The sequence below is a fragment of the Camelina sativa genome, chromosome 9 (genome assembly GCF_030686135.1).
Source record: "Camelina sativa cultivar CO46 ecotype springtype chromosome 9, ASM3068613v1".
Classification (NCBI taxonomy): Eukaryota; Viridiplantae; Streptophyta; class Magnoliopsida; order Brassicales; family Brassicaceae; genus Camelina; species Camelina sativa.
The window spans coordinates 1094698-1122633 of NC_141888.1; the positions used below are offsets into that span (position 1 = coordinate 1094698).

At 31.8% G+C, this 27936-nt stretch overlaps 2 protein-coding genes across 2 annotated transcripts; one reads left to right on the forward strand and one right to left on the reverse strand.

The window, feature by feature from the left end:
• The first annotated feature begins 13056 nt into the window (after positions 1–13056).
• On the forward strand, positions 13057–15620 carry LOC104710114 (putative xyloglucan endotransglucosylase/hydrolase protein 27). Its single transcript, XM_010426658.3, has 4 exons — positions 13057–13734; positions 13835–13935; positions 14106–14314; positions 14923–15620. The coding sequence occupies exons 1-4, from the start codon at positions 13551–13553 to the stop codon at positions 15428–15430; spliced, it is 1002 nt and encodes a 333-aa protein (XP_010424960.1). The 5' UTR covers positions 13057–13550; the 3' UTR covers positions 15431–15620.
• A 2710-nt stretch (positions 15621–18330) lies between these two features.
• LOC147937548 (uncharacterized) lies at positions 18331–27615 on the reverse strand. Its single transcript, XM_087464658.1, has 13 exons — positions 27478–27615; positions 27157–27279; positions 26904–27041; positions 26564–26761; positions 26315–26452; positions 26107–26216; positions 25880–26006; positions 25654–25777; positions 25369–25581; positions 25014–25277; positions 22001–22230; positions 21498–21910; positions 18331–18384 (listed from the first exon to the last, which is right to left on the reverse strand). Exons 3-12 carry the CDS (start codon positions 26946–26948, stop codon positions 21674–21676), a joined length of 1686 nt encoding a protein of 561 aa, XP_087320784.1. The 5' UTR covers positions 26949–27041; positions 27157–27279; positions 27478–27615; the 3' UTR covers positions 18331–18384; positions 21498–21673.
• Positions 27616–27936: the final 321 nt, after the last annotated feature.

Consider the following 27936-nt stretch of genomic DNA (forward strand, 5'->3'; position numbering starts at 1 on the left):
AGAACAGTTGATGCACTTATTTGTCTTGAAAACCCCTTTTGTCATGGCCAGTTGTTTGGTTTGGTTTGGATGTTTTTTTGGCTGAGCTTCATCAGTATGTCTGTCCCGCTAGTCGGGCTTGTTTTAGTGCCTGCATCCTTTGCACCTTTACCGTATCTATCACCAATATTTCGACTGCCTCAGTGTCATTGTGTAACTAGGTCCGACCTGCAATCCACTCTCTCCCATTCTAGTCAACAACTTGGTAGCTTAAGGTCTCCATTAGTTCAAAGACTGCTAGTGAACCTTAAGTCATTTATGTTGCTAGATTGGTTTAAGAGTCTTCTAAAACCCATGTTACCAGAAACACATAGGACTATTTTCTCTGAAGGTAATAACTTGTTGAAACTTGGCATTATGATCCTAGCTCCACTGAGTGAGGATTACCTCTGTTTCATCCGCCTCCTCCCATTACCCTGCCTATTGACTAAGTTCTCCAATCTGCTTTTCATCAACTTCTTGAAGTTCCCTCAGATCAGCTTGAAGATTCGGGGCATTATGACCTCTGTTCATGGAAGCAAAGGTTACCCCAATCTCTTCAAGCATCTCTATCCCATCATCAGAACCGCCACTACCTTAGTAGTGACCGGTTATCAGAGCATTCTCAGACTTGCTCGAACCCCTGACAAAGATCTACCTAGAGTAGTCCTTCCCAACTTGGTGAGAATGTCAGCTTTGTCCGCTTCTTTGCCACTAAACCCTCTTTTGAAGGAAATGGCCATCTCCCCTTCCATTGGCTTGCTCTTGGAAGCAGCTTTGATATGCCTTGATCTCACATGTTCCAGTAAGCTTTTTAGCTTGTGGTCTATAGCTCTCAAGCCCTTAATATCACTTGCTCCTATCTTACTATGCTACTTTGTTGTTGTTAAATTTGGGGCATGCCCTCCTATGTTATCTTTTAAGCTACCCTACTCCTCATGTATGTTACTCTTTCGATAGTGAATGATAACATCTGTTTGCTCAAAAAAAAAAAAATCTTTCGTTTCTTAGGAAAAAAAAAGTCACTGCTTAACATATAATTTGTTTTAATAATGTCCATATCAGACTGTTAATTCATTAAACTTCAGAGAAAAACCAGTCAAAGCTACATACTATGCCTATTTGTAATCATAATTTCAAACTTTCTTTTTCCGTTGCTAGGTTGCATGGACCCATCATCGCCCTAGTTAAGAAGGTACTTCGATTTATCACGATGACATAAAATCACCATTAAATATAACGAGAAAACGATATATAATACTATAGTTTTTTTCAACTCGTTACTCGTACACACAAAATAATTTATAAGATGCATATTCGACTTTGAGGATTGATGTTTTGACTCTTAAGAACATAAAAATGGACCCATTGGTGTCTTTGGTCCACACGAGCTACATTTTCAAGCTATGGATAAGATAACAATTTTATTTTATAATTTTTTTTAATAAAGAAGCTTCATTGATTATATTTTGGAAACAGTTTGTAGGCTTCTCAATATTAATTTTTTTCTGTTCAAAATCAAAATCGTCACGAGGGTTTGGATGGAAACTTAGCATATTGCCACACAATCGTTCGAGAAGTGATGACGTGGCAAGTTGAGGTTGGGACAAAAATTCACATCCACAAAACAATATAAACAGTCTATCTACAACACGACTTCATACTTATCTTGGCCTGTCTATATCTCAACCAAAGATTTTATTTCATTTAAGTTACTTGCACGTAACTCTAGCTTACAAACAACGACATTATCATGTCAATAAACGATCCTTTTATTCATATTGGCATGAGAAACAATAAATCACTACGCTTTATAAGTATACGTCAACTTCTCTATAACAGTAATTTACAAACAAAACCTTGGTAACAGTGATTATTAACTTACAAACCATATAGAAAAATAAGTTGCGGTCAAATAAAAACATTAATGAACAGTCGAATTAGACAACTTATTTAGCTATGCTAATCCATAATCTAGATGTATAGAATTAATTAGTGGGATTATAGTGATGATAGCACGGTTGTGAACGATCAAGATTTAATTTTGGAGGTAAAAAGCTAATGATTTGTTTATGGGATCATCCGATGTGATGAACCCTACTGCTTAATCATGATTCATAACTATTCGTCCACTAGCACTCAGCCACTCACGTAAAGAAACAAAAAGGAACTACCAAAAAAGCCACTATTAATATTTCATACGTTTAATCAATATACTTGTTTTGAGAGACGTATCTCTTTTTCCAAGCTTTTGTAAATATTTCATTCTTAATTGGGTTTTAATTTGGTAACTGAACGATGCAAATTAAGAAAGATAACGCCAAAGCGGAAAGCCGTATTCGAGTTTTACACATTGTGAGTTCAAAGAATTCGTAAATCGTGTCACTTGCAATTTATGCAATATGTGAGTAAAGCTCAAACATACCGCAATTGGAGATACATTTATCAACACTCTGATTTTTAACACGTATTATATGCAGATGCAGTGGTTGTAACGAAGATTGCATTGTATGTGATGTCGGGAATATATCATTATAGACGGACCTACGAAGAAAGAACCAAAATTCTTTAGAACAAAATAAAATAGTAACAATTATTAAATAATCTCTGTGTATGTATGTGCTCTATTTGTTATTGATGAACTCGCACCCCACCACACTAGTACATAATCTTTGGTCTCATTGCCATTGGTTCGGCGGAATCTAATGATTTTTTAAATCCATCCACTTGCATACTATATTACTATATGATTTTATATCACACACAAAAGAAAATAAATGATTGTATAGAGCCTATCTTTTCTATTCAAAATTTGCAGCTCAAGTGACACGAGAAAATACTGAGTTTGTATTTGTACGCTAAATAATTATTGTTCATAATAAAATAGAAAAACAGACGAGGATGGTTTAATTTCAGTAAATTATAACATACACAATCATTAAGTACAGTTTAGAATAATACTTTGCATCATTTTGGGTATATGTTGCTTATCCTAAATTCTAGTTAATGATAATATGATATAACCGTTTGAGAGAGAAACACAAGCATCGTTTATTCATTTTCTTACGTTAATAATTATTTAAAGATATGGTACATACTAGGAACATGTTAGCTAAATACTAAGCAATAATTATTCACATAATGGACTATATAAGAATATTGATCTAAATACCACATGGTTATTAGCTTTATCATTTGTCGTTTGTGTCACGAATATTATTATTCAATTGCACACCACATTAGGAATGGTGAACCGACTATGTCGGAACTATAAAGTTCCTCGACAAATATTGCCTGATAACAATGCAAGACTCACAAAATATTAATTAACAAATTTGATTTGGATAAATTAACCCCAAAAATTACATAAATATGCCTATTGCCTCTTAGAAGGCAATGGTTTTTTCACAGAAATTGCAATTACATAAAATTCATATATGAAAAAAAAAAGAAAAAAAGAAAAAAAGAAAAAAGAGATTACTAGTATATGATTTGGTTTAGTATGGTACGCAATAAGACAAAAAAGGTTGGTTGTAAAGTAGAATCCAACGGAGACAGGTAATATGACTTCACTGACAGGGGCATTTCCGTCATGTTCGATCTTTATTGACAAAATTACAAATGGCACTCCTCGAGTACATTAAAGAAGATACAAGTGGAATAAATTTCACTCGTCAAACTAATTTTTTTTTTTTTTTTAATTTTATGTATATCCGTATTTACCTAAACAACTTGTATTTTAGTTTTATTTCCTACAACAGTTAAGATGATCGTTTTTACAATTAAGATGATCGTTTTTACAGTTAAGATGATCGTTTTTACAGTTAAGGTGATCGTTTTTACAATTAAGATGATCGTTTTTACAGTTAAGATGATCGTTTTTACAATCATGAACAAACCAACAGTTAAGATGGCTCATAATACAATTGTATTTAAGAGAAAATGTAAAGTTTAATAAGTTTGTTCATGATTAGTTACGTTCAATGAATTTTTTCTTCGTTTTGATAAAAGGTTTTTTATATATATATTTGAAAGATCTTTCTTACAATTCTAAATTTATAAAAGAAAAATTATGTTTAAATTTTTATTACTTATTACCATCAAACATACTGCAAAAAATTATACAGTATCAAAATATCTTAAGTATTGGGTAAATCTATTAACAAACTCTTTTATATCTCTTTGAGAAAATATACAACTTCACAAATAATGATCACTAGTAATTAAAACATAACACTAATGTGAACATAATGTGAACCGCCTCAAACAACTATTTTGGTGTATTAATTTTAATAATTGTGTTGGAGGTTCCTTTTACATTTACATAAAAATCCAAAATTTTGATTTGAATTGATTTTTCACCTATTAGGACAAATACATAAATAACGTTTTGATCATTCAAATTATATTAAATTTATTAAAACTGAATCATTTTTTTAAGTATTTTATTCATTTGTTTTTCTCATTTGTAGGTAGATTATTAGCCATTATTTAAATTATTTAGCTTATTGAGGTTATACATAAAAAATGTTAAAATTCTATATTCGCAAAAAAGAGCTCAAAACGTCAATATATCTCATTCTATATATAATCCTAAATTTATTTTTCAGTGTTAAGTAATGAGTTATGAGTAGTGTGTTTATGCAACATAAAATGAAATTTTGCTAGTTGCGATTTGTAACTATAAATTCATTTCTATTGATGAAACAATTACAAATTGAGCTTTCATGTTTTGTTTAAAGAATATGTGTTAGATATTATGACTAAATATTATTTGTTGATATGCATGATTTGGTGGACACCACACTCCACACATAAAAATCTGAATTTTTGGATCCCATTATGATTTGGTGGGCACAATACATGAAAATCTGAGTCTTTGAATCCGATTATGAAATTATCAATCTATGATTTTTGTTTTAATTTAAAGTTTATTTAAAAACATTTAGTTTTCCGTTGGATATTAAAAATCAACCTATCTTGAAGACTAAACATAATTCTAATTGAAAATTTGAAAACTCATTGATAGAGAATATTTTAGAAACATCCCTAGAAACAAAGGTAGTTTAGATATTGCAGAAAATACAATTATAAATGGTTCAAATTGATAATATCAACCATTGGACTCAAACAAATACTCCTACATTATTTATTTGAGAAAATAAATACAATGATTCTAGTTACCAATAATCAAAACATAACATTAATTTATGACTTTCATTTTTTTTAAAGCACATAACATTAATATGAACATAACGCGAACAATCTCAAAAAAAAAATCTATTTTGGTATATAAATTTTAATAAATGTGTTGGATTTCCTTTTGCATTTACAGAGAACCAAAATAATTGATTAATCACATATACTGTAATAAATTGTTTGCGATCATTAGAAAATAGAAAGATCTTAACATTGATTGTCTTGTTAAGTATTTTTTCTTCATTAATTACTCTTTTTGTTAATTTAATCGTTATTCAAATTATTTAGTTTATCGTGATTGTCGACTGAAAATATAAACGTTTCTATATTAATGGAAATAAAGCGAAGCTTGAACGTAAATGCACCTAGTGGCTAGTAGTTTGATACAATTCCCTAATTTTATTTCTCATTTGTTGGATGAAAGCATCTATGAGCAAACCAATTCGTTAAGCCAAAAAATATTACTATTATTTTGCCAAAAAAAAGAGAGTAAAAAGATCCCCATACAGACATCAACGGCTGTGATTCGATTTGATACGTGGGGACTAGACCCATGCAAAAAGCCACACGTGAATTCTCCTACATTGGGATCGTGTTAAGTCTTAACTACTAGATTGATGATAGCTTCACTTGTGCTTATGTACACGTTAGCATAAAACCTTATTCTTGTACTAAACTACACATGGGTATAAGATTAGTACTACAAAAAAGAAGTATTTTAATATTTTCCCATCTACTAAATCCTTTAATTATTGTAATGAAAAAGTATTAAGATCGTAATTATTATCGCTGAGAAATGATAAGCATATACATATAAACGCGTTAAGTAAAGCTACTTCGAATATATTCACCGAGTTCGCCCTAGCCGACATCCTCTCTGGCACAACCACCGAGAAAGCTTCTTCCGACGGCGTCGAGTCCGATCAGCGCCGCTGGGCACTGGATCTGTATTCCTCATCTTCTCCTCTGCTCACAAAGCTCTCTTTCGGTCCGTTTGTGCTTCACCGGAGTCCTTTCGAGATCTCATATCTCAACTCCAACCATGCGACAGCTTCAACTCCTTTCCCTCGTCCCTCCGCCCCCGACCACTTCTCTCAGTGAACGTGTTTCTCTGAACCAACAACCGCCCCCACGACCCCTTGACCGCCCCGGTACCTTTGAACTCTATCCCTCGATCTGGCGTTTCCGGTAATCAACTGCAACATCTCTCCGCTCCTCGGATCTACATCCACTCTCCAAGCATCGTACTTGGCTGCAGCTGGACGGGAGCTCTGTTTTGATGTCGCCGCCATGGAAGATCTTGACGAAGAGCTCACAATCCCTGGCGTTTCCCGTTTCCCCCTTGTCACCTCTTTGGCCCAGGTTCGCTCTACATTCTTATATCAGCCTCCTGGTAGATAGTTTACTTTGGCTAAACTATATTACATCCCCAAACTGGAACCTCCCCCGACCTGCTATTGACTTCGTTATACCAAGTTCATATCTGTTAGTTTTGATGTCTTCTGCTTGGTCAAGTCGAGTAAACCTCGATAGCAGAACATGGATTCTTTCTAGATTGCTTGAGCTCCTCTTGTGTCGAGTCCAATACTTATCCGGGTTTGATCTTAACTCTACTCTTCCCCACTCTAAACAACTTTCGATAAGCTTAATGGTCTCTCTAGTCCGAAGACTGCTAGTGAACCTCAAGCTATCTTCGTTGTTAGATTGGGTTAAGTAACTATTGAAAACCATGTTAAACGGATACTCTAGGGATATTCTCATTAAGGGAGATAGTTTGGGGAAGCTTGGCATTATGATCCCACCTCTGCGGAGTGGGGGTTACCTATGCTTCACCAACTCTCTACCTACTCCTTGCTTAAACTCAAAGAACTCTCAACCGCTACTTATCTACTTTATGAAGCACCCTCATATTAACTTGAAGACTAGTGGCATTATGATCATCATTCCAAGGAGGAATGGTTACCACAACCTCTTTAAGTCCTGTTCTAGCATCCTTGGACCACCAACTACCAATGTAGTAACCGGTCATCAGAGCCATAGCAACCCTGCTCGACCCTTTGGCAACTCAGCTTTGCCAGTTTCATATCCGCCCAGTCTTAGACGTCTCAAGACAGTGGCCCCCTACTCCTTTGACTTGCTCATGAAGTCTGTTTTGGTTTCTCTTGATCTTACAAGCTCCATATTGCTTCCAAGCAGGTGGTTCACAGCTCTCAAGTCCTCCACTCCGAATGCCTTTATCTACCTATGTATTTTTATTGCTCTATGCATTGTCTTAGCTTACCATGTTTTGTACTCTAAACTCTCCCTATCCTGTGTGTTATTCTCTATTTGAAATGGAATGATAACACCTCTTTGCTCAAAAAAAAAAAAAACGCGTTAAGTATTGGAGAACTGTCTGATACGGCAAAAAGGAATGAATTAACGGCGTTAATGTTGCAGTTATCTACATCGCAGGCAGTTATGTATATACGTGTCAGCATATATAGATATCTTAGAAAGCGTGGTAGAGATCCAACGGCTGCTATGTGCTGACGTGGAAGCATGTGTATGTTCTTGTCAGTTTTTAAAGAAAAATTAAACTATATATTAATATTATAAATGCATGTGTTAGCTATAATTTGGTTAAATTTACCTATTTAATACTGTACATACATACTGTATTAAACAAAATTGGCCATACCATTTAATGGCGGACCCAAGTAGAAGTTAGGAGAGTCAACTAACCGGATAAAATGTTCAAAAAACATTGTTTTGTATGTAAATTATTGAAGTTGTAATAGCTTAGTTGGTTTTCTTCAATGTGCCAACACCCTCAAACCCAAGTTCGAGAGTCCCATTCTACACCAATAATCTATTTTCCCTTGGGTCAGCACTTATAGTTATGAGAAATACCCTAGAATAGCACACATTTGGGTTTTTGTTCCAAAACTAGCACACATGCTGGAATGTTCCAAAACTAGCATTAGTATATTATTATTATTTTATCTCAAAATTAAATCTAAGCTTATGATTTTAATTGAAACAACAATATCCGACGAAGCTTCCGGCAAAACTAAGCTTTTAATCTCAGATCTTCTTCTTCTTCTTCTCCGGTGAAGCTTGTGGTGAAGCTTCCGATCACAGATTCCGATCAGATTTCAAAAATAGTTGAAGAAAAAAATAGATGGAAGAGGAAATCTCCAGAGTGAGACACCAATGGAGGACGTAAGAAACGATGTGTAGAAGAACGAATATAAGAAAGATCTTCAAAGAGACGAAGATGTTAGAGTGAAAAGAATAATGTTCCAGAGTAACGAACAGAAGAACGAGACCTCAGATGAATCCATGGTTGTGTATCTCCTTTTGCTCTGCTCATATGTACCAGTCTCGATTCTCATGGTAATTTTCTTTTCCCCCCTCTCTCTAAACTAGATTTGATGAGCGAAATAGATCTGTTCCCGTATAGATTTCGTATCTAAGTTTGGGTTGAGCTCCAGTTTGAATGTAAAAATCTTGAAGCTGAAATGTGTATTTGAGTTCTATTCTCTCTTATTTGGATACCAAAGTAGTTGCATATCAAGTGTTTGATATAATGTCATTGGAAACAAAGTAGTTGGTAAAGAGTAAAAAGTTTATCATTTTGATGTCTTCGGCTTATACTTCGTCTGTTATGGAGTTGACTAGTAGTGATGATGAGGCGTAGTATGATCATCTAGTTTGGTCATCACCATTACTGGGATTTTTGAATATTTAGGAAATTCTTCCTAAATATCAATGAAGTTTTCCTAAACATATGAAATCCTTCCTAAATCTAAAGAAATGAGTGTATCACATATTACTCTATTTCACCTTTGCTTTAAGAACATGGTGAGAGTTTTAAATTTGTGTAAGGCTTATATGTACTATTGAGATTAAGCTTAAACTTTATTTCTCTCCAATGACTACACTACATGTAGGAAAATTGGTAGGTATCTAGCTTGCTATGAGTTTTTGAATTGTTTTGCTAATGGTAAATATCAACTTGGTAGTGTTTCTTGGGGTTTTAAAGTTAATCAATCTGGTAGTGTTGCAGAACTAGATTAAATGTGTGGTGATATATAAGATATCTCTTGAAGTAATATGTTAAAACGAAAATTGATTTCATGGACTGATCATGTTGTTGAATAAGGTTTTCAGCTCTAAATTCAAGTGATTGATGATATACATGATGACAAATATTTCAAGAACAAAGCAGAGAGTTGATGATGAAGATGGGAAAATGGGCACTTGAGTGGAAGTTAAGTTCGTCATTATGGAAGGTCTTCCTAAAATTCAAGAACACCTTCCTAAAAGCTATGAAATCCTTCCTAATTTTTTTAAAAATGTGTTTCTAAATCTCTTTATATGTGTTTTGCTTTATTGTATCACATATTATTTCATTAGTGATGTATACTGATTTGATTATGTGCACATATTGGTGTTTTACAATAAAGGTAGCAAATAGAAATATCCAACATGATGTTTTAGGAAGATCTTCCTAAACATCAATGACTTCTTCCTAAATTTCAAAGAGTTCTTCCTAAACGTCAATGACTCCTTCCTAATGCTCTTTTTTTCTTTTCATGACGGTCTTCCTGAAATTCAAGAAATCATTCATAAATATATGAGAATCCTTCTTGAATGTTACATTCAAATCCTTCTTATATGTTTACTGGTGAAAACATAGCTATCTACAAAAATATCAAGATAATTAATACAAAACCTTCCTGAATATACTTTAAAACAAGTCTTGTGGTGAAAATCATCCAAACTATCTTTCATAACCAAAATCCTAATGCTAAAACAAAGACCATGTGAATACAAAGAATCAAACTGTAAATACTTCGATCTCATATGGCAACTGAAGCCTTCAATCTTGTATGAGCACCGTTCATCTTTGATTCTGAGTGTTATTGCAGCTCCAGTTCTTCCTAAACTTTTTATGAAAGTCATCCTGAAGATCAAAGAAACTTTCTTGAATTTTGTTCAATCCTTCCAGAATTTTCATAAGATGGAAGTAAGAACCTATATATCTTATAGCATACGTGAAAACTAAAAAAGAGCAGAACATATTAACAAACAATAGTATGTGCAAGACCATCCCAGAAAAAAGCATAAGATAATAGCAAAGAGATCAAGAATCTAAGAAAATATAAGATTATGGTACAAAAAAAAAGAGACAATATAATAAGAAAGGATGAAATTTTCTAGTACCAAGTAAGCATCAAAGCACAGAGAGAAACACAAGTCCTCAAGCAAGCAATTGCAGCCTCATGTGTTCCTTTTCTCAGCAATTCAATAAATTTCTTCACAAGAAAAAACAAAATAGAACAAGAGTTACATGGTTTAAAATAGATCCTAGCATGAAGATCCTAAATATTCAGAAATCCCAAAAATTGTGATGACCAAAACAAGAAGATCCTCCTCCATTGTATTTTGCCTTATACACTACTAACCTACCCCATAACCAACGAACTACAAGCCATAAATGATTAAACATGACTTTCAACCACCATTATTACCTCCTTGACAACAACTCCTTTTCTTCTCAACGTCTCATGTACTTCTCACCATTAACTCAATATTATTCCCTTCATCAGAGCATGAAGAGGAGTTATTCAAGGAGTTCCTTGGAAGGAAAAAATTGATGTCCCATCATCTCACTACCACCATGATTCAATTATGTAGCAATAAAGAGATAACCATCCTATTTCCAATCATTCAAATCCCACTCCAAAATTCTTTTACCTACTGACTTCAGATCCATAACAATAAGCTCATAGAAATATTGAGTCTCACCTTCAATTCTAGCTTCCATGACAGATAGTTTCCACTCTCAAGAAAAGGGATAAAATTCAGACTAACATAAGAAATACAATAAAACCCAATTGATCTTTGGTAGATGGAAAGTTAGAAAAACATAAACTTTCAAGCTTATTCCTATAGATTCTTCTCTAGAACCTTAGAAAGGAACTCAACGACAGATCCATGATTTCCAATAAACCCAGAAACATATGCAAAGGAGAAGAAGCTGAAGGATGGTCGAATGATGAGCATAGCAAATTTGTACCGTAGTTAATAGATTGGTTTCACCAATGATGAGCAGAGCAGATCTCTTCAGTGTCGCAATTATTGGTTTCACTAACTTCGACTTCATGAATCACCTTCAATTCAGATTCGATTGGGTTCGTGCGATTAGGTTTGGAATCAGTGAGAAGGAGGAGCGAGAGAGAAGACGTTGGTTGCAATTTCACGATCGACACTGTTTTAATTTTATTATCTAATATATAATTTTGTGCTAGTTTTGGAACATTTAAAAATGTATGCTAATTTTGGACTAAAAACTTAAAATTGTGCTATTTTTGTCAATTGCCCTATAGTTATAGAGTTTTATTATTTTATTTATTTGAGAAAGATCGCATCAACTAATTTGTAAAGAAAACTACTTGTAGAAAATGTCAGTTTCTCTTTCAAATATAATTGAATATTAATTATAAATCTATATAAATATTTTTGGAAGGAAGATGTTTTAGATTCAAAATTGCAATGATTTAGTGGAGGTTATTGGTTTAAGATTAGAAAAGAGTTTTAAAGATTTTAAATGTTATGTAGAATCTGTTGTTATTAGATCAAAATTTTGTTAAATTCTGTTAAAGTTTAGGGTTATTAGTTTGTGATTTGTAAAAAGTCATTTAAAATCTTAATAAATTAGGATTATTGGATTCAGACTTTTATAAAGTCATTAAAAGTTTTGTGTTATGGGACGGCTTACCCAATCTGACTTTTATTTACTCCGTTATGCGCTTTATGGGAAATTTCAATTAATTAAAAATTAAAGTATTAATTAAATATTGAAAATTCAATGATACGCCTTTTATTTTTGACTCCGAAAGTCTCAAAAATTTAAAAATAAATTAAAAAGCTCAAATGATTCACCTTTTCTTAAAATGTACCCCGTTTGTCTTCGAGGGGAGATCTATATGGTCCACAACTTTTTTATTAGACAACTCAAAAAAAAAAATGATATTCTTTTCTTTTTGGTTATGTATTATGAGTTTTCATTTGGTATTTTACACTTTATCCCTTCTCAAAGAAACCTCTAGAAAAGCCAAAAACACACAATTTGAAATACATTCATAATTTTACCATAAATGATTGTACCATGAGGCCATTTCTTAATGTTTTTTTTTTCTTTCTTTTGTGGGGGTTTATATATCATTCTTTTCAGATTTTGTGAAAATATTGTTTATAGTTTTGCTTACGGAATTTATAATTTTGCAACATGTTTGTTAAATAGTAGTATAATTTTGAAGGTGTTGGGTGAATAGAGCTGCTGACACAGCACCTGTGACTATTTGTCGGGACACATGTGTAAGAAGCAAAGCCTCTCATGCTTTCTTGCTTCTCTTTGTTTTTCTCTCGTCTTTTATATATCCATCATTTTATTTTTTATACGTATAATATTTTATTGCTATAATTTTTAAAAAGTATATATATAGGAGGTCACAGATTAGATTAGTATAGTTTTTTTTTTTTTGTTAAAAGATTAGATTAGTATAGTTTCGTCTGTAAACCAATATGTACACAAAGAAGTACTATAGTAATATGATTTACGATCATTATTCATTACTAGACTAGCAGTAAATTTAGTATATTAAATAAACCACATCTACACTCTCTATCTACACCTAATTAGAAGACGTATTTAGGTGATCGATCACTGTTATTGCAAAACTAAAATGTGGAATGAAAAATACTTCTCGTGGAATGAAAACCATTGAATACAAATATCTCGACAATGTGACAAAAATACAAATATCGCTCTAAAGAAAATCATATACTACTAAAAACGAACCATAATATAATATTAGAAAACATGAATTATTATCATTTTGCCATCAAATAATATGGTTTACGTTAAATATCTGTGTACTTTAGGAAAATATAAAAATTACAAAATTATCGGAAACTAATACCAAATTACTATATCCAAAACATGACAAATATTTATAACAAATTTATCATTTTTGATTAGAAAAATAATTTTGATTTCGTTAAAAAGATTTTGTTGCCTTGTAATATCACCACACCACCGCGTAAAATTAAAAATACATTAATCATGATTACAGAAAAAGGAAAAAAAAAATCGAAATATAAACAAACCCAAAAGACAGATGGAATCCATATTCACTCTCTCTCTCTCTTTCTTTCATTGAGCCTTTCGTCTCCTTTCTCTCTCTCTATCTAAACCTCCATAGCTTTCCTACGCAAGCTATCATCTCTGTCTCTACAAGCTCTTCAATCTACACATATACAGAAGCGTTTTAGTACAAAAGATGGAGACTTTGAGTCGTTTCTTGGTTTTCATGTCTCTGTTTTCCGGTTTAGTTTCTGGATTCGCTATTCAAAACCTTCCAATCACATCTTTTGAAGAAGGTTACACTCAGCTTTTCGGTGACAAGAACTTGTTTGTTCATAAAGATGGCAAATCTGTCCGGTTAACGCTCGATGAAAGAACCGGTACGATTCTTTTTTTTAATCTTCCTCTGTTTTTTTTTATTTGTTTTTTTTCATTGTTCTTCTCGGTTTAGTCATGATGATGATTTGGTTTATTTTACAGGTTCTGGGTTTGCTTCAAATGATCTTTACTTGCATGGGTTCTTCAGTGCTTCTATCAAATTACCTTCTGATTATTCAGCTGGTGTTGTTGTTGCCTTTTATGTAAGTTCAAAACCCTTAATTTAGCTTAGATTCACAGTTTTGTAGCTGTTGGGTATTGTTAGGATTAACCAAATAAGGATCTTTTTTCCATAAATATGATAAATTTCACTATTGATTTGGGATTAGTATTAAGTAATAATGATTTTTATTTTGGGTTGTTATGGTTTCAGATGTCCAATGGAGATATGTATGAGAAGAACCATGATGAGATTGATTTTGAGTTTCTTGGTAACATTAGAGGAAAAGAATGGAGGATTCAGACAAACATTTACGGTAATGGAAGCACTCATCTAGGAAGAGAAGAGAGATATAATCTCTGGTTTGATCCGACTGAAGATTTTCATCAATACAGTATCCTCTGGTCTGATTCTCACATCATGTAAGTAATTATGAGTCTATCTTAATCTAATTTATTTGTTATTAACATAACCTTAAGAGTTTTGAAGGGAGGTTAGGCTATAGACCCCATTTTGAATTAAAGCTTTCTGGATTCAAATAATGTCATCTTCTATTTAAGGAAACTCAAGTGGGGTTTTTAATGATGGGAGGATCTTTTTTGTTGATAAAAATTGCTACACATTTCTTGGTTGGGTATTAATTTTTTTCCTTGTTGTGGAAAGTTTTGTGATGCTTGGGACAGCATTTGCTTTTGGTTGTATTGTTCCTGTCAATTTCAAGTGTGTGTGAGCCCCCAAAATGGTTTACAGCTTTCGATTTTTTGTCATCAACAATGACCCCATAGAGAAGAGTATGTTTTTTTTCCTTTGGGGGTCCAAAATTCACAAGTTGAGAATCTTTTTACTTAGTTCATCAAAAGCTGGATATTTTTTTATGCCAAAAATGTTATCTTTCTATGCTTACAGTTTTAGGATATTGATCAAAATCAAACTTACTTAACGGACATATGTTTTTTTCTTTATAGCTAATTAAATCCTTGTCCCTGGTTATTATTTTTTATGATCAGAGTTGTTCTTTTTGGTTATGCAGATTCTTTGTAGACAATGTTCCGATCAGAGAGGTCAAACGTACAGCTTCAATGGGAGGTGACTTCCCATCAAAGCCGATGTCTCTATACACAACAATATGGGACGGTTCTAAATGGGCGACTAATGGTGGCAAGTACGGTGTAAACTACAAATATGCGCCTTACATTGCACGGTTCTCTGATCTAGTCCTTCACGGCTGTCCTGTGGACCCAATCGAGCAGTTTCCGAGGTGTGATGAAGGAGCGGCTGAGTATATCCGTGCGGCGCAGGAGATCACCCCATCACAGAGGAGTAAAATGGATGTTTTCAGGCGGAAACACATGACTTACTCTTATTGCTATGATCGGACAAGGTACAAGGTTGCATTATCAGAGTGTGTGGTAAATCCCGCTGAGGCTCAAAGGCTTAGGGTTTATGATCCAGTCACGTTTGGTGGAATCCCTAGGCGCCACCGAAATGGAAAGCACCGGAGCAAGAGAAGCAGAGTCGATGGAACAGAGTCGATATGAGAGTAACATATATAGTCAATAATATGGTGTTGGGTAAGAGATTTGGTGGGGGGTTACTATAATAAGTCCATATATTGGTTAATTTATGATTCAGTGCATTTTCACAGTTAGAGGGAGCATTTTTTGTCATTTGTTGCTTGTATATGAATATATAAAAAAGAAAATAATTAAATTTTTTTATTTTGAGAGATTTTTTCGAGTTTGAATACTACAAATTGGTTTCTTGTTTTTGTAAATACACTGTCCTTTACGAATATTTGCAATGTAATTTCAGCTGTCTTTGGATATTTTTATTTATTGATCATTTCATTTCCTTTGGCCTATTGATCCAATTGATATATATTTGTATTCAATTTTGGGTACTTTATGTGGAGAAAGCTTTGTCTCTCTTGTGTACTTGTTTTTATTCAATGGGTCCAACGAATATTGTTTTAATTTTGTGTGGTCATGTTCATGCACATATGTATATAACATACAACGACAAATATTTTATGTAAATCAATACATGGTACCTTTCGCATTCCAACAAATTTTGAGCTGTGTAAACAATTCAGTTTTGTAACACATGTACCTTATATAAGCTATAGTTTCGAATGGTTTGTTTTGAGTTTAGCCGCATAGTTTCAAATATATATATATATATATATATATATATTTTTAAATTATTTATAACATATAGATATATATGGGAAATTTAGGGACCATCTAAGGGGATAAGACTTGAAAAAAACTAGACAAAATTGGCTTTAGTTCATTCTCATTCGTGTTTAGTCGTTTTGAGGTTGATGTTTTGCTTTTTGCCAGCTATTTTCCAACTGGTAAAACACTCTACTTGTTTTCAAAGGTTCATCACACAGCTGCTGGCTTAATCTTTTATCCATAAACATAACTTTTGATTGGGTCGGGTCGGTTTGACCGAATTGGATAATTGATTATTAAGAAAAATACTGCGATAACTCAAGGCTTGAAAGACCCATTTTATCCAAAAAGGTCTTATAAATATTTCTCCATGGAAATATGCTTAAACAAATCTGTCAAAAAAAAAGCCACATAATGTAAACCACATCGACTGATATTTATGTTTTCTTTTTCTTTTTTTTTTGGTGAACTGATTGATTATTTTTAAAGATAACATTTTTGATTTTCAGAATTCTTTCTAACAAAATGATATTAAGACGGTTTTTTGTTTTAGTGATTGTGATGGAATTGAGAATAGTATTATGAACATGGTAAGACGTAAATATATTTTATTAGAACATACATAAATATAATTTAATAATTTATTATTCAAATTAATATCATATTGTTAAATATCAGTATAATATTGATTTGAGCCAATTAAGTATTCTCGTTTTAATATGATTGAGTAAAAAGGATCCTTTAACCAATTAGTATTCTCAAATTGCAAAACAAAAGGATCACACAAAATCATCTTAGGCAATATTTACCAAATCCATATAATTATCAAAAGATTCTAACCTAGACTTTTTCAAAAGGTGAAAATTCATTTGAAGAACCGTACTCTATCAAAATTTATTAGAATCTTTAGAATCTCAAACTTAATAGATAAAATCTCAGCTAAAATCATTTTCAGACAATAAAGAGGTTTTTTCCCGTAAACAATGACCATGTCTTAACGAATTCCATAACTCAACCATTTTTAAAAAATCAGTAAAACAGATTATAAAAAAGATTCAAGCAAGAAAAAGGTTTTAATATGCTACTTCGAAAAATAGAACAGAAAATGCACTCAATGCAATAGATATTGGTTGGATATGATGTTATTTTCGATTTTTTTGTTTATGTCAGTTATCTCTAAAATATCTCTACACAATCATAATTTAATTAAAATCGGATCATTTAATACAAAATTAAACCCAACACTCCATTAAAATAGGAAACAAATATGGTAATCAATAATCATTTCTGATCTCATATTCCTAAATTCGGATTGTTGGGATTAATCTGTTTCCTAATATTTCTGAGCAAATTTGGTAATCTATATTCATAATTAAAATCGGAGTCCTTCAATAACAAATTTGAGTTTTTAATGATATTACTAACCATCAATATCATAATCTATAACCATTTATGATTGTTATTTAATCTTATATTTAGTAAGAATAAAATTTTCTCTATAGGATTTGGCGAAGGTGGTGTGTCTGGTAGTTTAACTAGTTCGTCTAAGGTGAATTTCCATTGTTCTACACAGATTAAAAACTGATCTCCCAGTTTCTCAAAGTAAAAGTAACGAACTATATTGTGGTGAAAATCAGATGCAATGAGAATTTTGATCTCATTATTGATTGCATCTAGTGTTGCACCATACTTAACAACCACGTGACGATCTTGGAAAAAACCTAAAACTATCTTGCAGTCTCTATATTCTCCCATGGTCAGAATCACCTTACCTAAGGAGGGTGTCTTTCTTTAGTGTGTTGGCATTTTATTTTAGAAACTTATGGACTTATGGTTAGTTGATATCATGTATATAATAAATTCAAATAATTTAATCTATATATCTGTAATATAATCATTGTTAATCATGTTTATTTCTCAAATTTCAAATGCTTATATAGTTTATAAAATATTCTCTATCCAATTTTTATTTCGTTAAAATTGTACTATATGTTATAAAAGAATACATATACGTCTTTCCCCAAAAAAATATCAACAAACAATAAATACTAATTAAAAACATTTCAAATTTAATAGGTCACAATGGAAAATAAAATAAAATTTAAAAGTGTATTTACATATATAGAAAACGCGTTTTCTTTCACTGATTAAAATCTGAAAATCATGAACAAAATAAGAAAAAAAACTTTGAAGAATTTGTTGAACTACGACAGCTATTTCAAAGAGTATAATCAAAACACACACAAGAAAAACGTTATCTATTTTCAAAGAGTACTAACTCTAAATTTAACAATAAAATGATTGTGAGGTTAATACTACTTGTTAAATATACTTTTTTGAATAGAACAAATAGACTTACTTGGTAATGCTAAATTAAACAATTTAACAAGAGTTTTCTCAAGACTCAAGACTTGGTCTGCGGCATATCATTGTCCGTTGTAAAATTAGTTTGCCGCAACAACCATTTAAACCCTAAATAAAATCATATATATAAAAGTAAGGTTTTGGTCTCTCTTTATTGGTTGATTTTCATTTAATGATTTTTAATTTTTTTTTATATTTTTTATTTGCTTTCTAATTGTTTAATTGCTTTAAACAATATTTAAGACTCAATTAACACAATACATTTAACTCACACATTAAAATAAAATTATAACTGAAAATAAAATAAATTATGCATTAATCATATTTCACTACTCAATATAATTGTAACTCTCATAATTCTATTCTAAATGTAACTTACACTAATTCTTATCATATAAATAAGCATTCTCTCATTCTCTCATTCTCTCATTCTCTCATTCTCTCATATTTGGATTCTTTTACTTTTTCATTTTCACATTTTCTTCCACTTCTTCCATTTTCTTCCACAATACCTCAAATCATTTTTTGTTTTTTTTTTTGTTTTCGATTTCTTATTTTTGTTGTTTGAGTTACAGAAAACCAAATAAAATATCATTGTAAAAATTTAATGCTAAATTTTAATTTTAGAGATTACATGATATATATTTACATTGTTCTTATTTTAAAAGATTCATCTCCATTATCTAATTTGGATAAGATTCATCTCCATTATCTAATTTGGATTATCATTTTATAAGTAATCATTCTCTCATCCTCTCCCACCAATATCAAATATTGTTATATCTCATATGTATTGTAAGAGTTTGATTCTATATTATAATTTTGAAAGTATTATATATATTTAACATTGTTTTCAATTTTTAAAATTAAATTACTCTTTAGAATTTTTATTGCATTTCATATGATTTTATAAGGTTTCACTCTCTCCTTATTGGTCTATTTAGCATTTAATTTCAAAAAAATTATATTTATTTTTAATTAAATAAAAATATAATAATGTACATTAATCTATACTTTAAATCGACACTTTACTACTAAATTGTAACTGAAATTACATAAATTATGAATTGACTTTTTCCATTCATTTTCACTCAAACACAGTATAAATTATAATTGTAACTCTTCTAATTAAATTATTTTAGAAATGTAAATTCCACCCTTGAAATCCTATAAATAACCATTCTCACATCATCATCCACCATATCACAAATTCTAAATGTTTTCTTTGTTTTGTTTATGTTCTTGCATGAATTCAAAACTCATGGTAAGAGTGTGATTATATATTTTGCTGGATTTATCTTATATTTTGTTCATTTTTTTAATGTATTTCTTCTTTCCTTTTTTTTCTCTTCTTATTATTTTCAATTACATATGTATAATAAAATTTTTGTGGCTGTAAAAAAAAAATAATCGATGCAGATTCAGCAACACTAATTTCAACCAAAGCCCAATGAGGGAATCAAGCTAAAAAAATCATCTTCATACATGTATATATATATTTTTTATTTTCAAAGGTATGCAATGTTTTAACAAAATTAACTATTATAATAGAATTATTAAATCAAAAATTTTAATTCTCTTTTACCTCCAATTTTTTTTGAGAATTTGTATACTCATCATTATAGTTAGTTCTTGTGATCCAAAATATAATTATATAATGATCATTATAATATTTCTTTAATTCAAAATTTTGTAATTTAATGATTTTCTATATAAAAAACAATTTGATATTCCACTTCTAAAATTTTACTACAAAGAGGAAATCATTAGAATTTAACCTAGCAATATAGCTTAAATTAAGGTGAAAATAAAAGAGATTTGAATAAATAAAGTGTATTATTGACATATAGAAAATTTGTTTATTATATATGTATTTTTAAGGAGAATTTCAAAAATACATCTTTTTCAATACCATTTTCAGAAATACCATATTAAAAAACTTACACATGCTTTGTTTTTTTTTTTGTTGAAATAAACTCATACATATTTAAATTCATATTATTTTGTAAGTCAAACTAAGTTAGTTTTCGTATAACATCATATGAACTTCAATCTAAATAATTTTAAAAATTTCCAAGGAAAACTTTTATCTTTTTGGTTTTTATTTCTAAATTTTCACTCATCAATATAAATTATAGTGCTAGATTTCATACTAATGGTTTCATCTTTAGAGGGTTTAGTTAGATGGTATATTTTTAAAATTATATTCTTTTTCTATATATTACTCTATTTAAATTTGAGTGCTAGAAGAGAATAGAGAATTAGACATGAATATTTTCAACCTCATGACCTTGTGGAGTGAATATTGAAGAATATTAAAAAAATATTACTTATAAGATGATAATCTAAAATAGACAATGGAGATAAACCTTTTAAAACATCAAAAGCAATGTAATATATATATACCTTACAAACTCCAAAAATATAATTTAGAATTAAGATTTTACAATGATATTTGAATTGATGTTTTAACCCATACAACAACAACAATAAAAAAAACACAAAACAAAACAAAACAAAACAAAATAAAGATTTGAAGTATAGTAAAAGAGGATGAGAGAATGAATGAATGAGAGAATAAGAGAATGAGTATTTATAGAATAGAAGTGATGTAGAATTATATTTAGAAAAATAGGAGTTACAATTCTAAGTAATTATGTGTTTTAATAATATTATTTTTCTATATTTTACTCCATTTAAATTTGAGAAATATCATTTTAAAAAACTTTACTAAAAAAATCTTCTCAGAAAATTCTCATAGTTTGATTATTACATAAAAAATAAATTAACATAACTGATACAACAACCCGCGCATATGCGCAGGATATTACCTAGTATATAATAAAAAAAAAACTTTTAATATTTTCCTAAACATTCTCAAGTTTGTTTAATATTACTATTTATATTCCTCCTAAACATTCTCACGTTTGTCCAAGCTCTTTTTTTTATTTTTATTTTCTTCCTACCCAAAAAAAAGCTCTTTTTTATTTTCTGCTTCCGGCTGTATGTTGTAACATAATTTAACTCTGTTGTTATTATGAAAAAATAGCAGAAAAAGAAACACATAAATTATCTTGACACAATTGAAATAATCTAAAAACCGTTTACAAACTTGCGAGCTTCATAAACAGACTCCCAAATCCCAACTTTGTGGTTATAATTATGAAAAACCTCACGATAATCAGAAAATGTCTACCAAACCGTAACCAAAACTGAATTACAAATGGTTTCTATAGAATTTCAATCTTTGTACACCGAAATACACGAACCTAAACCAAACCAAAAAACCGAATGCACAAATAGGTTATGTCTACCAGCGGCTAGAATCACAACTGCAACTAGAACCATAGCAGTAATGGTTGTATCTTTGATGATGCTTCTTACACGAGATAGTCTAGACGAGATCACTTTGCAGGACTTGTCAGCTTCTTTGTAAAGAGAAGCTTTGGCTCGTCCTTCAGCGATGACATATTTATTCTAAAAACATCACAGGTTAAGGTCAGAGATGAAATGATAACTGAATGGAGGGTGAGATTAGCTAAGCTTAGAAGAGCAAGGAGCAATTACCTGTAGCATGAAGCTCTTCATAGTTTGACCAAGAGTGAGAGTATCACTAGGCGATGATGATAGTTTGAGAGAATGATCCTTCCATTCTTCTACTAGCATTTTAAGAAGAGCAACACTAGCTTCCAGATTCCCCTGATAGAGTTTGTCCCAGTTTTTCCAGCAATCAACATTTTCAGTCAAACACCAAATAGCGATTGTTGTAGCTTCCTTGGCTAAAACAGAATTACGACCTTTACCACTTCCTCAACCTCACAAGTTACGACCTTTGGGTCTTCCAACTCCAAAGAAGAACATAAGATCATCTGCATTGTCTTCTGTATCGAAGCAAGTTCATAAAGATCCGAGCTTTCTCATCGGTTTAGCTAAAGAGATCAAGAGCTTGCCTTCTTCTGATGCAGATGTCTCTCTTTTTCTCAATAAATGGGTTAGCTTCTTGCGTAAAGGTTCACTCTCTATGACCATTCGAGAATCTGTCAAAAAAAAAAAAGCCACATAATGTAAACCACATCGACTGATATTTATGTTTTTCTTTTACTTTTTTTTTTTGGGTGAATTGATTGATTATTTTTAAAGATAACATTTTTGATTTTCAGAATTCTTTCTAAAAAAAATGATATTAAGACGTTTTTTTGTTTTACAGATTGTGGTGGAATTGAGAATAGTATTATACATTATGAACATGGTTAAGACGTAAATATATTTTATTAGAACATATATAAATATAATTTAAAATTTTATTATTCAAATTAATATCACATTGTTAAATATCAGTATAATATTGATTTGAGCCAATTAAGTATTCTCTTTTTAATATGATTGAGTAAAAAGGATACTCGAACCAATTAAGGGGGGTGTATTGAAACAATAATTTTGGAGGATTTGATGGGATTTAAGAAGTTTGAAATTTTGATAGATTTTAGGGAAGTTCATATGATTTATAGTAGAATTCTTTCAAATCCCACCTAAAACCATGAGATTTGGATTTCTGTATTTTTAACTAAACAAATCTTCTCAAATCCTCAAGAATCTCTAAAATTTATTAAAATCCAAATCCCCAGACTGTTTTGAATAACAGTGGATTTTAAAGTACTTTTTAAAATCATGAATTGAATAACAGTGGATTTCAAGAGACTTTAAAAAATCCATGATTGAATAACATAGGATTTATAACTTTTACCCAAATCACTTAAAATGTCAAGTTGAATACACCCCCTAAGTATTCTCAAATTGCAAAACAAAAGGATCACACAAAATCATCAGAGGCAATATTTACTAAATCCGTATAATTATCAAAAGATTCTAACCTAGACTTTTTCAAAAGGTGAAAATTCATTTGAAGAACCGTACTCTATTAAACTTGATTAGAATCTTTAGAATCTCAAGCTTAATAGATAAATCTCAGCCAAAATCATTTTCAGACAATAAAGATGTTTTTTCCGTAAACAATGACTATGTCTTAACGAATTCCAAATCTCGACCATTTTTTAAAAATCAGTAAAACAGATTATAAAAAAGATTCAAGCAAGAAAAAAGTTTTAATATGCTACTTCCAAAAATAGAACAGAAAATGCACTCAAGCAATAGATATTGGTTGGATGTTATTTTCGATTTTTTTTTTTAATGTCAGTTATCTCTATAATATCTCTACACAATCATAATTTAATTAAAATCGGATAATTTAATACAAAATTAAACCCAATAGTCCATTAAAATAGGAAACAAATATGGTAATCAATATTCATTTCTGATCTCATATTCCTAAAATCGGATTGTTGGGATTAATCTGTTTCCTAATATTTCTGAGCAAATTTGGTAATTTATATTCATAATTAAAATTGGAGTCTTTCGGTAACAAATTTGAGCTTTCAGTGCTATCACTAACCATCAATATTGTATTCTATAACCATTTATAATTGTTATCTAATCTTATATTTAGTGTTGACAAAAAAAAAAAAAAAAAAATAATCTTATATTTAGTAACAATATAATATCTGCAGCATAACTCAAGGGTTTTTCTTGTTCATTTTGAAGCCAAGCTATCCTCATGTCAGCAATCTTCGCAGTTACTATATTCCCCTGGGTCATGATTACTATGCTCTTTGGCATCAAAACTCTGTGGACTATATAAAGTCCATGCAAATGTTGAAGTCCCACTACAACATCCCTACATCATGCTAATTTACTTACCAAAAAAAAAAAAAAACATGCTATTTTAAATCGATGGTAAGAATGTAACAGTTGAGTCATGGAGATTCTAATACCTTGACTTTGCTATCATCAGCAGCAGGTGGCAAGAACTGGAAATAGGGTAAATAAGTGACACAATTGACATCAAAATAGTGTCCTCTTTGGCTTTTAGATTGCCACTGCAAGACTAACAATTGAACCGAGTTGGTCAGCTAAGTTCCACGCTCATTAAAAACAGTTGTTGTTAGCTTCTCCCTCCAAATAGATAGCAGATGGACAAAAATAAAATCTAGCATCTGATAAAGCCCAAAAACACCATCCGAGAACCCCAAATTAACCATGTCGAGCCCCTTAATTAGTATAAGAAGCGAACAAAAATAAAATGCCTTAGTTTAAATAAATAAAAATGTCCACAAAAGTTAATCACATCTTCGTATTACAAAACTAAATAAAAAACAAACTAAAAAAATATAAGTTCTTAAACATTTTGTTTTCTTTTTTATTACATTGCAATTTTTGGAAAAAAACATTTAACCAAACAGAATAAATAGAAAAAATATATATATATATATATATATCTTATTATATAAAGTTGAGTTTTGAAAGTTAGTCATTAACAATATTTTTACATGTGTCAAGTTATCAATCTCAGATTTTGACATGTGTAAAAGTTAATATTTAATAGGAGTAATTTAATTACAATAAATATAAAATATTAATAATGTAAGAAGATAATTATCAAAAATTACAGAATTTACAAAATTGTCTTAAACTATTAGAACTCTATTTGGACAAGTTTCGAGGTTTTGGGATGTTAGTAAAATACCTTCTCCAGCTAATTTCAAAGAGAGAGTAAAAATCTTTCGAGTGATTTGTTTCCATGCCTTGCTTCCTGGTGAAGTTGCAAGAGTATCACTCGGTGAGGATGATAGATTGAGGGAATGATCCATACATCTCTCGGCAAGATGTTCAAGAAGAGCAACACAAGCTTTTAGATTATCCACAGAGATATTGCCCCTCTGCTTCCAGCAATCAAGGATTATGTTAAGAGACCAGATAGCGACTGCGGTAGCTTGCTGGGGTAAATTTCCTGCAACAAAGTTAAACGTATTAGAACTCTATTTGGAGAAGAGAGAGAGGGAAGCAGAAAAGTGAAGGATTGGATTGTTGTTACAAAATACCTCGTGCAGCTAAGTACAAAGAAAAAAAGAATATCTGGTCATTCATTGCCTCAAGTGCACCGTCTTGGAATTTCCCTACAAGTGTTTTAAGAATATCAAGACTCACTTTTACATTTCTATAGTAGAGATTCTCCCAGATCTTCCAGCATTCCTTGTTAACGGTCAGAGACCAGATAGCGATTGATCTAGCTTCCTCGGCTAAAGCAGTATTTTCTGCAACAAAGATAACAACAGATAAGAAAACCCAACAAGGATTCAAGGTTTGGTTTTGTTACTAATACCTACCTTCTCCAGATAATCTCAAAGAAAAAGTGAATATATTTTCTTCTATTGGCTGGCTATTTCTTGTACGGAGAAGGGCCAATTTTTTCAGCAAGGGGTAAATTGCCTTAAACCTACTTGTAGTAGGCTGTGTGCACAAAAAATTAAAGACCACAGTCGTGATCAGAATCGACAGACACGCATTAAGTAAGGGTTTTTGTTTTGTAAGTTGCAAAATAGTAAAAAGTACCTCGGATGAAGCAGGGAATGCAAGCCGAAGCAAGATCTCAAGTGAATGAGGTGGAATAAGCCGCTGCTTTCCCTCCCAAAGAGGAGCTTTTAAAAATCTGGCATGATCATCTGGTTTGGCCAAAATCCTGAAAAGGAAATGAACAAACAAAGATCTCTCAGATGATGTTTTTTTGTAAGTAATATAGCAAAAAGGGAAGTCAAAAGAAAACAAAACTTTGGACTCACTTCTCGACAAAGTCGAGGATGGCATCTTTTGACTGAGGATGGCTGTCGACTAGAGGTAACAAGTTATGCGCCCATGAAAGCAAGCCTAGAGATAAATCATCTTTGGAGGCCTGTCCCACATCATTTTTACAGTTGAATAATTAGAGCTATACAAAATAAAAATAAAATAATTACAACACACTTGGTCCTAGTACGCACACATACGAACCTGAGTTATCAACCAGAGTGTAAGCTGAAACTGGCCCTGTCCTTTATACATACGCCTCAACCTCAGAGAGGGCAAAACCCTAGCCAAGAGATGAGGTTTGCTACGCAATATCATTGCTAATGTAACAAACATTGCCATCTAATCGTAAAACAAAATAGTGGATTTAGTGAAAACAAAGGTAAGTGGGATACAGAATTCCAATTCCAATCACGCAGACATTATTAGTGAAAGCGACAAGAGTTTTTTTACCTTAGACCTGTGAGGACCGATCTTGGCACCTTGTGGAACAAAACCCTCGGGAAGTCCTCCTGGTGGTGTAACCAAATAAGAGAGAATATAATTAAATGTCGACAATACAAAGAGATAGCGTAATCTCTCTGGAACTTGTTGGTTGAGCCATTCGACTGATGTTCGGATGACAGGTTCAGGAATATGACATAACGGAACCTGTTTTATTTATTTATTTATACATAAAAAAAAAAAAAATTCATCATCAGCCTCTCTCTCGCGATGATAAATCTAACCTAAGGTAAGAAGAGAATATTGATTGCTTGATTAACACACAAGACAGAAAGGTAAAAAAGCTCACATCGATCAGATCCATTAGCGTGGCCAAATTAGAGTCGTTGAACATCTCACGCCATGGACATGATACTCCGGAAAGTGCAGCGCCGTAGTAATCGAGAAATCTTGATATCCGAAACTCTGGCAAAGGCGGATACTTGTCCTATTAATTAACAACCAAACCAAAAACATTTTTGAAATTTTTATAGAGAAGAGCCCAACAGACTCAAACAAAAGCAAAGCCTAGGCCCATCAACAGAGTTTCTCTTTTGCACAACCAAAGCTTCAACGGTCGAAACAGAGCAACAAGGTTGGCCGTACGGAGGAGAAGACGACAAGCTTCTCTCATCCAAACCGGTTCAAGCTTCTGGAATCCTCCTCCGATGACTCAGCCAATACAGCTGTCGATTAGGATAAGATTTACTTTTGTGAATTCTAGATTGTTCTGTATATTGTGTATATAAAACAAGATGTAAAACCCTAATGAATCAATCAATAAAGTTATCAGTTCACAATAAGTCTCTTCTTCGTTTCTAAAACCGTTCATGGTATCAGAGCCACTGTAAATCTTAACAGGTGAAACAATGGCGACCACTTACCCATTTCCCGACAACGTCCATGTCACCAGCTCCGTTACTCTCAAGCTGACTGACAACAATTACCTTCTCTGGAAAACGCAGTTCGAATCTCTCTTGTCAAGTCAGAAGCTTATCGGCTTCGTCAATGGTGCCGTCACTACACCATCCCAGACTCGCCTTGTTGTTAACGGTGAAGTCACTACTGAAGTCCCAAATCCGCTGTAAGAGTCTTGGTTCTGTACCGATCAACTGGTTCACTCTTGGTTGTTTGGTACCTTGTCCGAAGAGGTGCTTGGTCATGTCCACAGTCTTCAGACCTCTCGCGAGATCTGGATATCTCTTGCCGAGAACTTCAACAAAAGCAGTGTTGCTCGTGAGTTCTCCCTCCGTCGCAGTCTTCAGCTTTTGTCCAAGAAAGATAAGTCTCTTTCAACCTACTGTCGTGAGTTCAAGTCAATCTGTGATTCCCTGAGTTCGATT

Excerpts from the sequence above, each read along its gene's own strand:
- LOC104710114 (XM_010426658.3), top strand. The coding sequence starts at position 13,551 with ATGGAGACTTTGAGTCGTTTCTTGGTTTTCATGTCTCTGTTTTCCGGT. Across the intron at positions 13,735-13,834 it reads AACGCTCGATGAAAGAACCG|GTTCTGGGTTTGCTTCAAAT; the intron begins GTACGATTCTTT and ends TTTATTTTACAG. Across the intron at positions 14,315-14,922 it reads TGGTCTGATTCTCACATCAT|ATTCTTTGTAGACAATGTTC; the intron begins GTAAGTAATTAT and ends TTGGTTATGCAG.
- LOC147937548 (XM_087464658.1), bottom strand. The coding sequence starts at position 26,948 with ATGTTCAACGACTCTAATTTGGCCACGCTAATGGATCTGATCGAT. Across the intron at positions 25,582-25,653 it reads TTTGAGATTATCTGGAGAAG|AAAATACTGCTTTAGCCGAG; the intron begins GTAGGTATTAGT and ends TCTTTGTTGCAG. Across the intron at positions 21,911-22,000 it reads TGAAGAGCTTCATGCTACAG|AATAAATATGTCATCGCTGA; the intron begins GTAATTGCTCCT and ends TGATGTTTTTAG.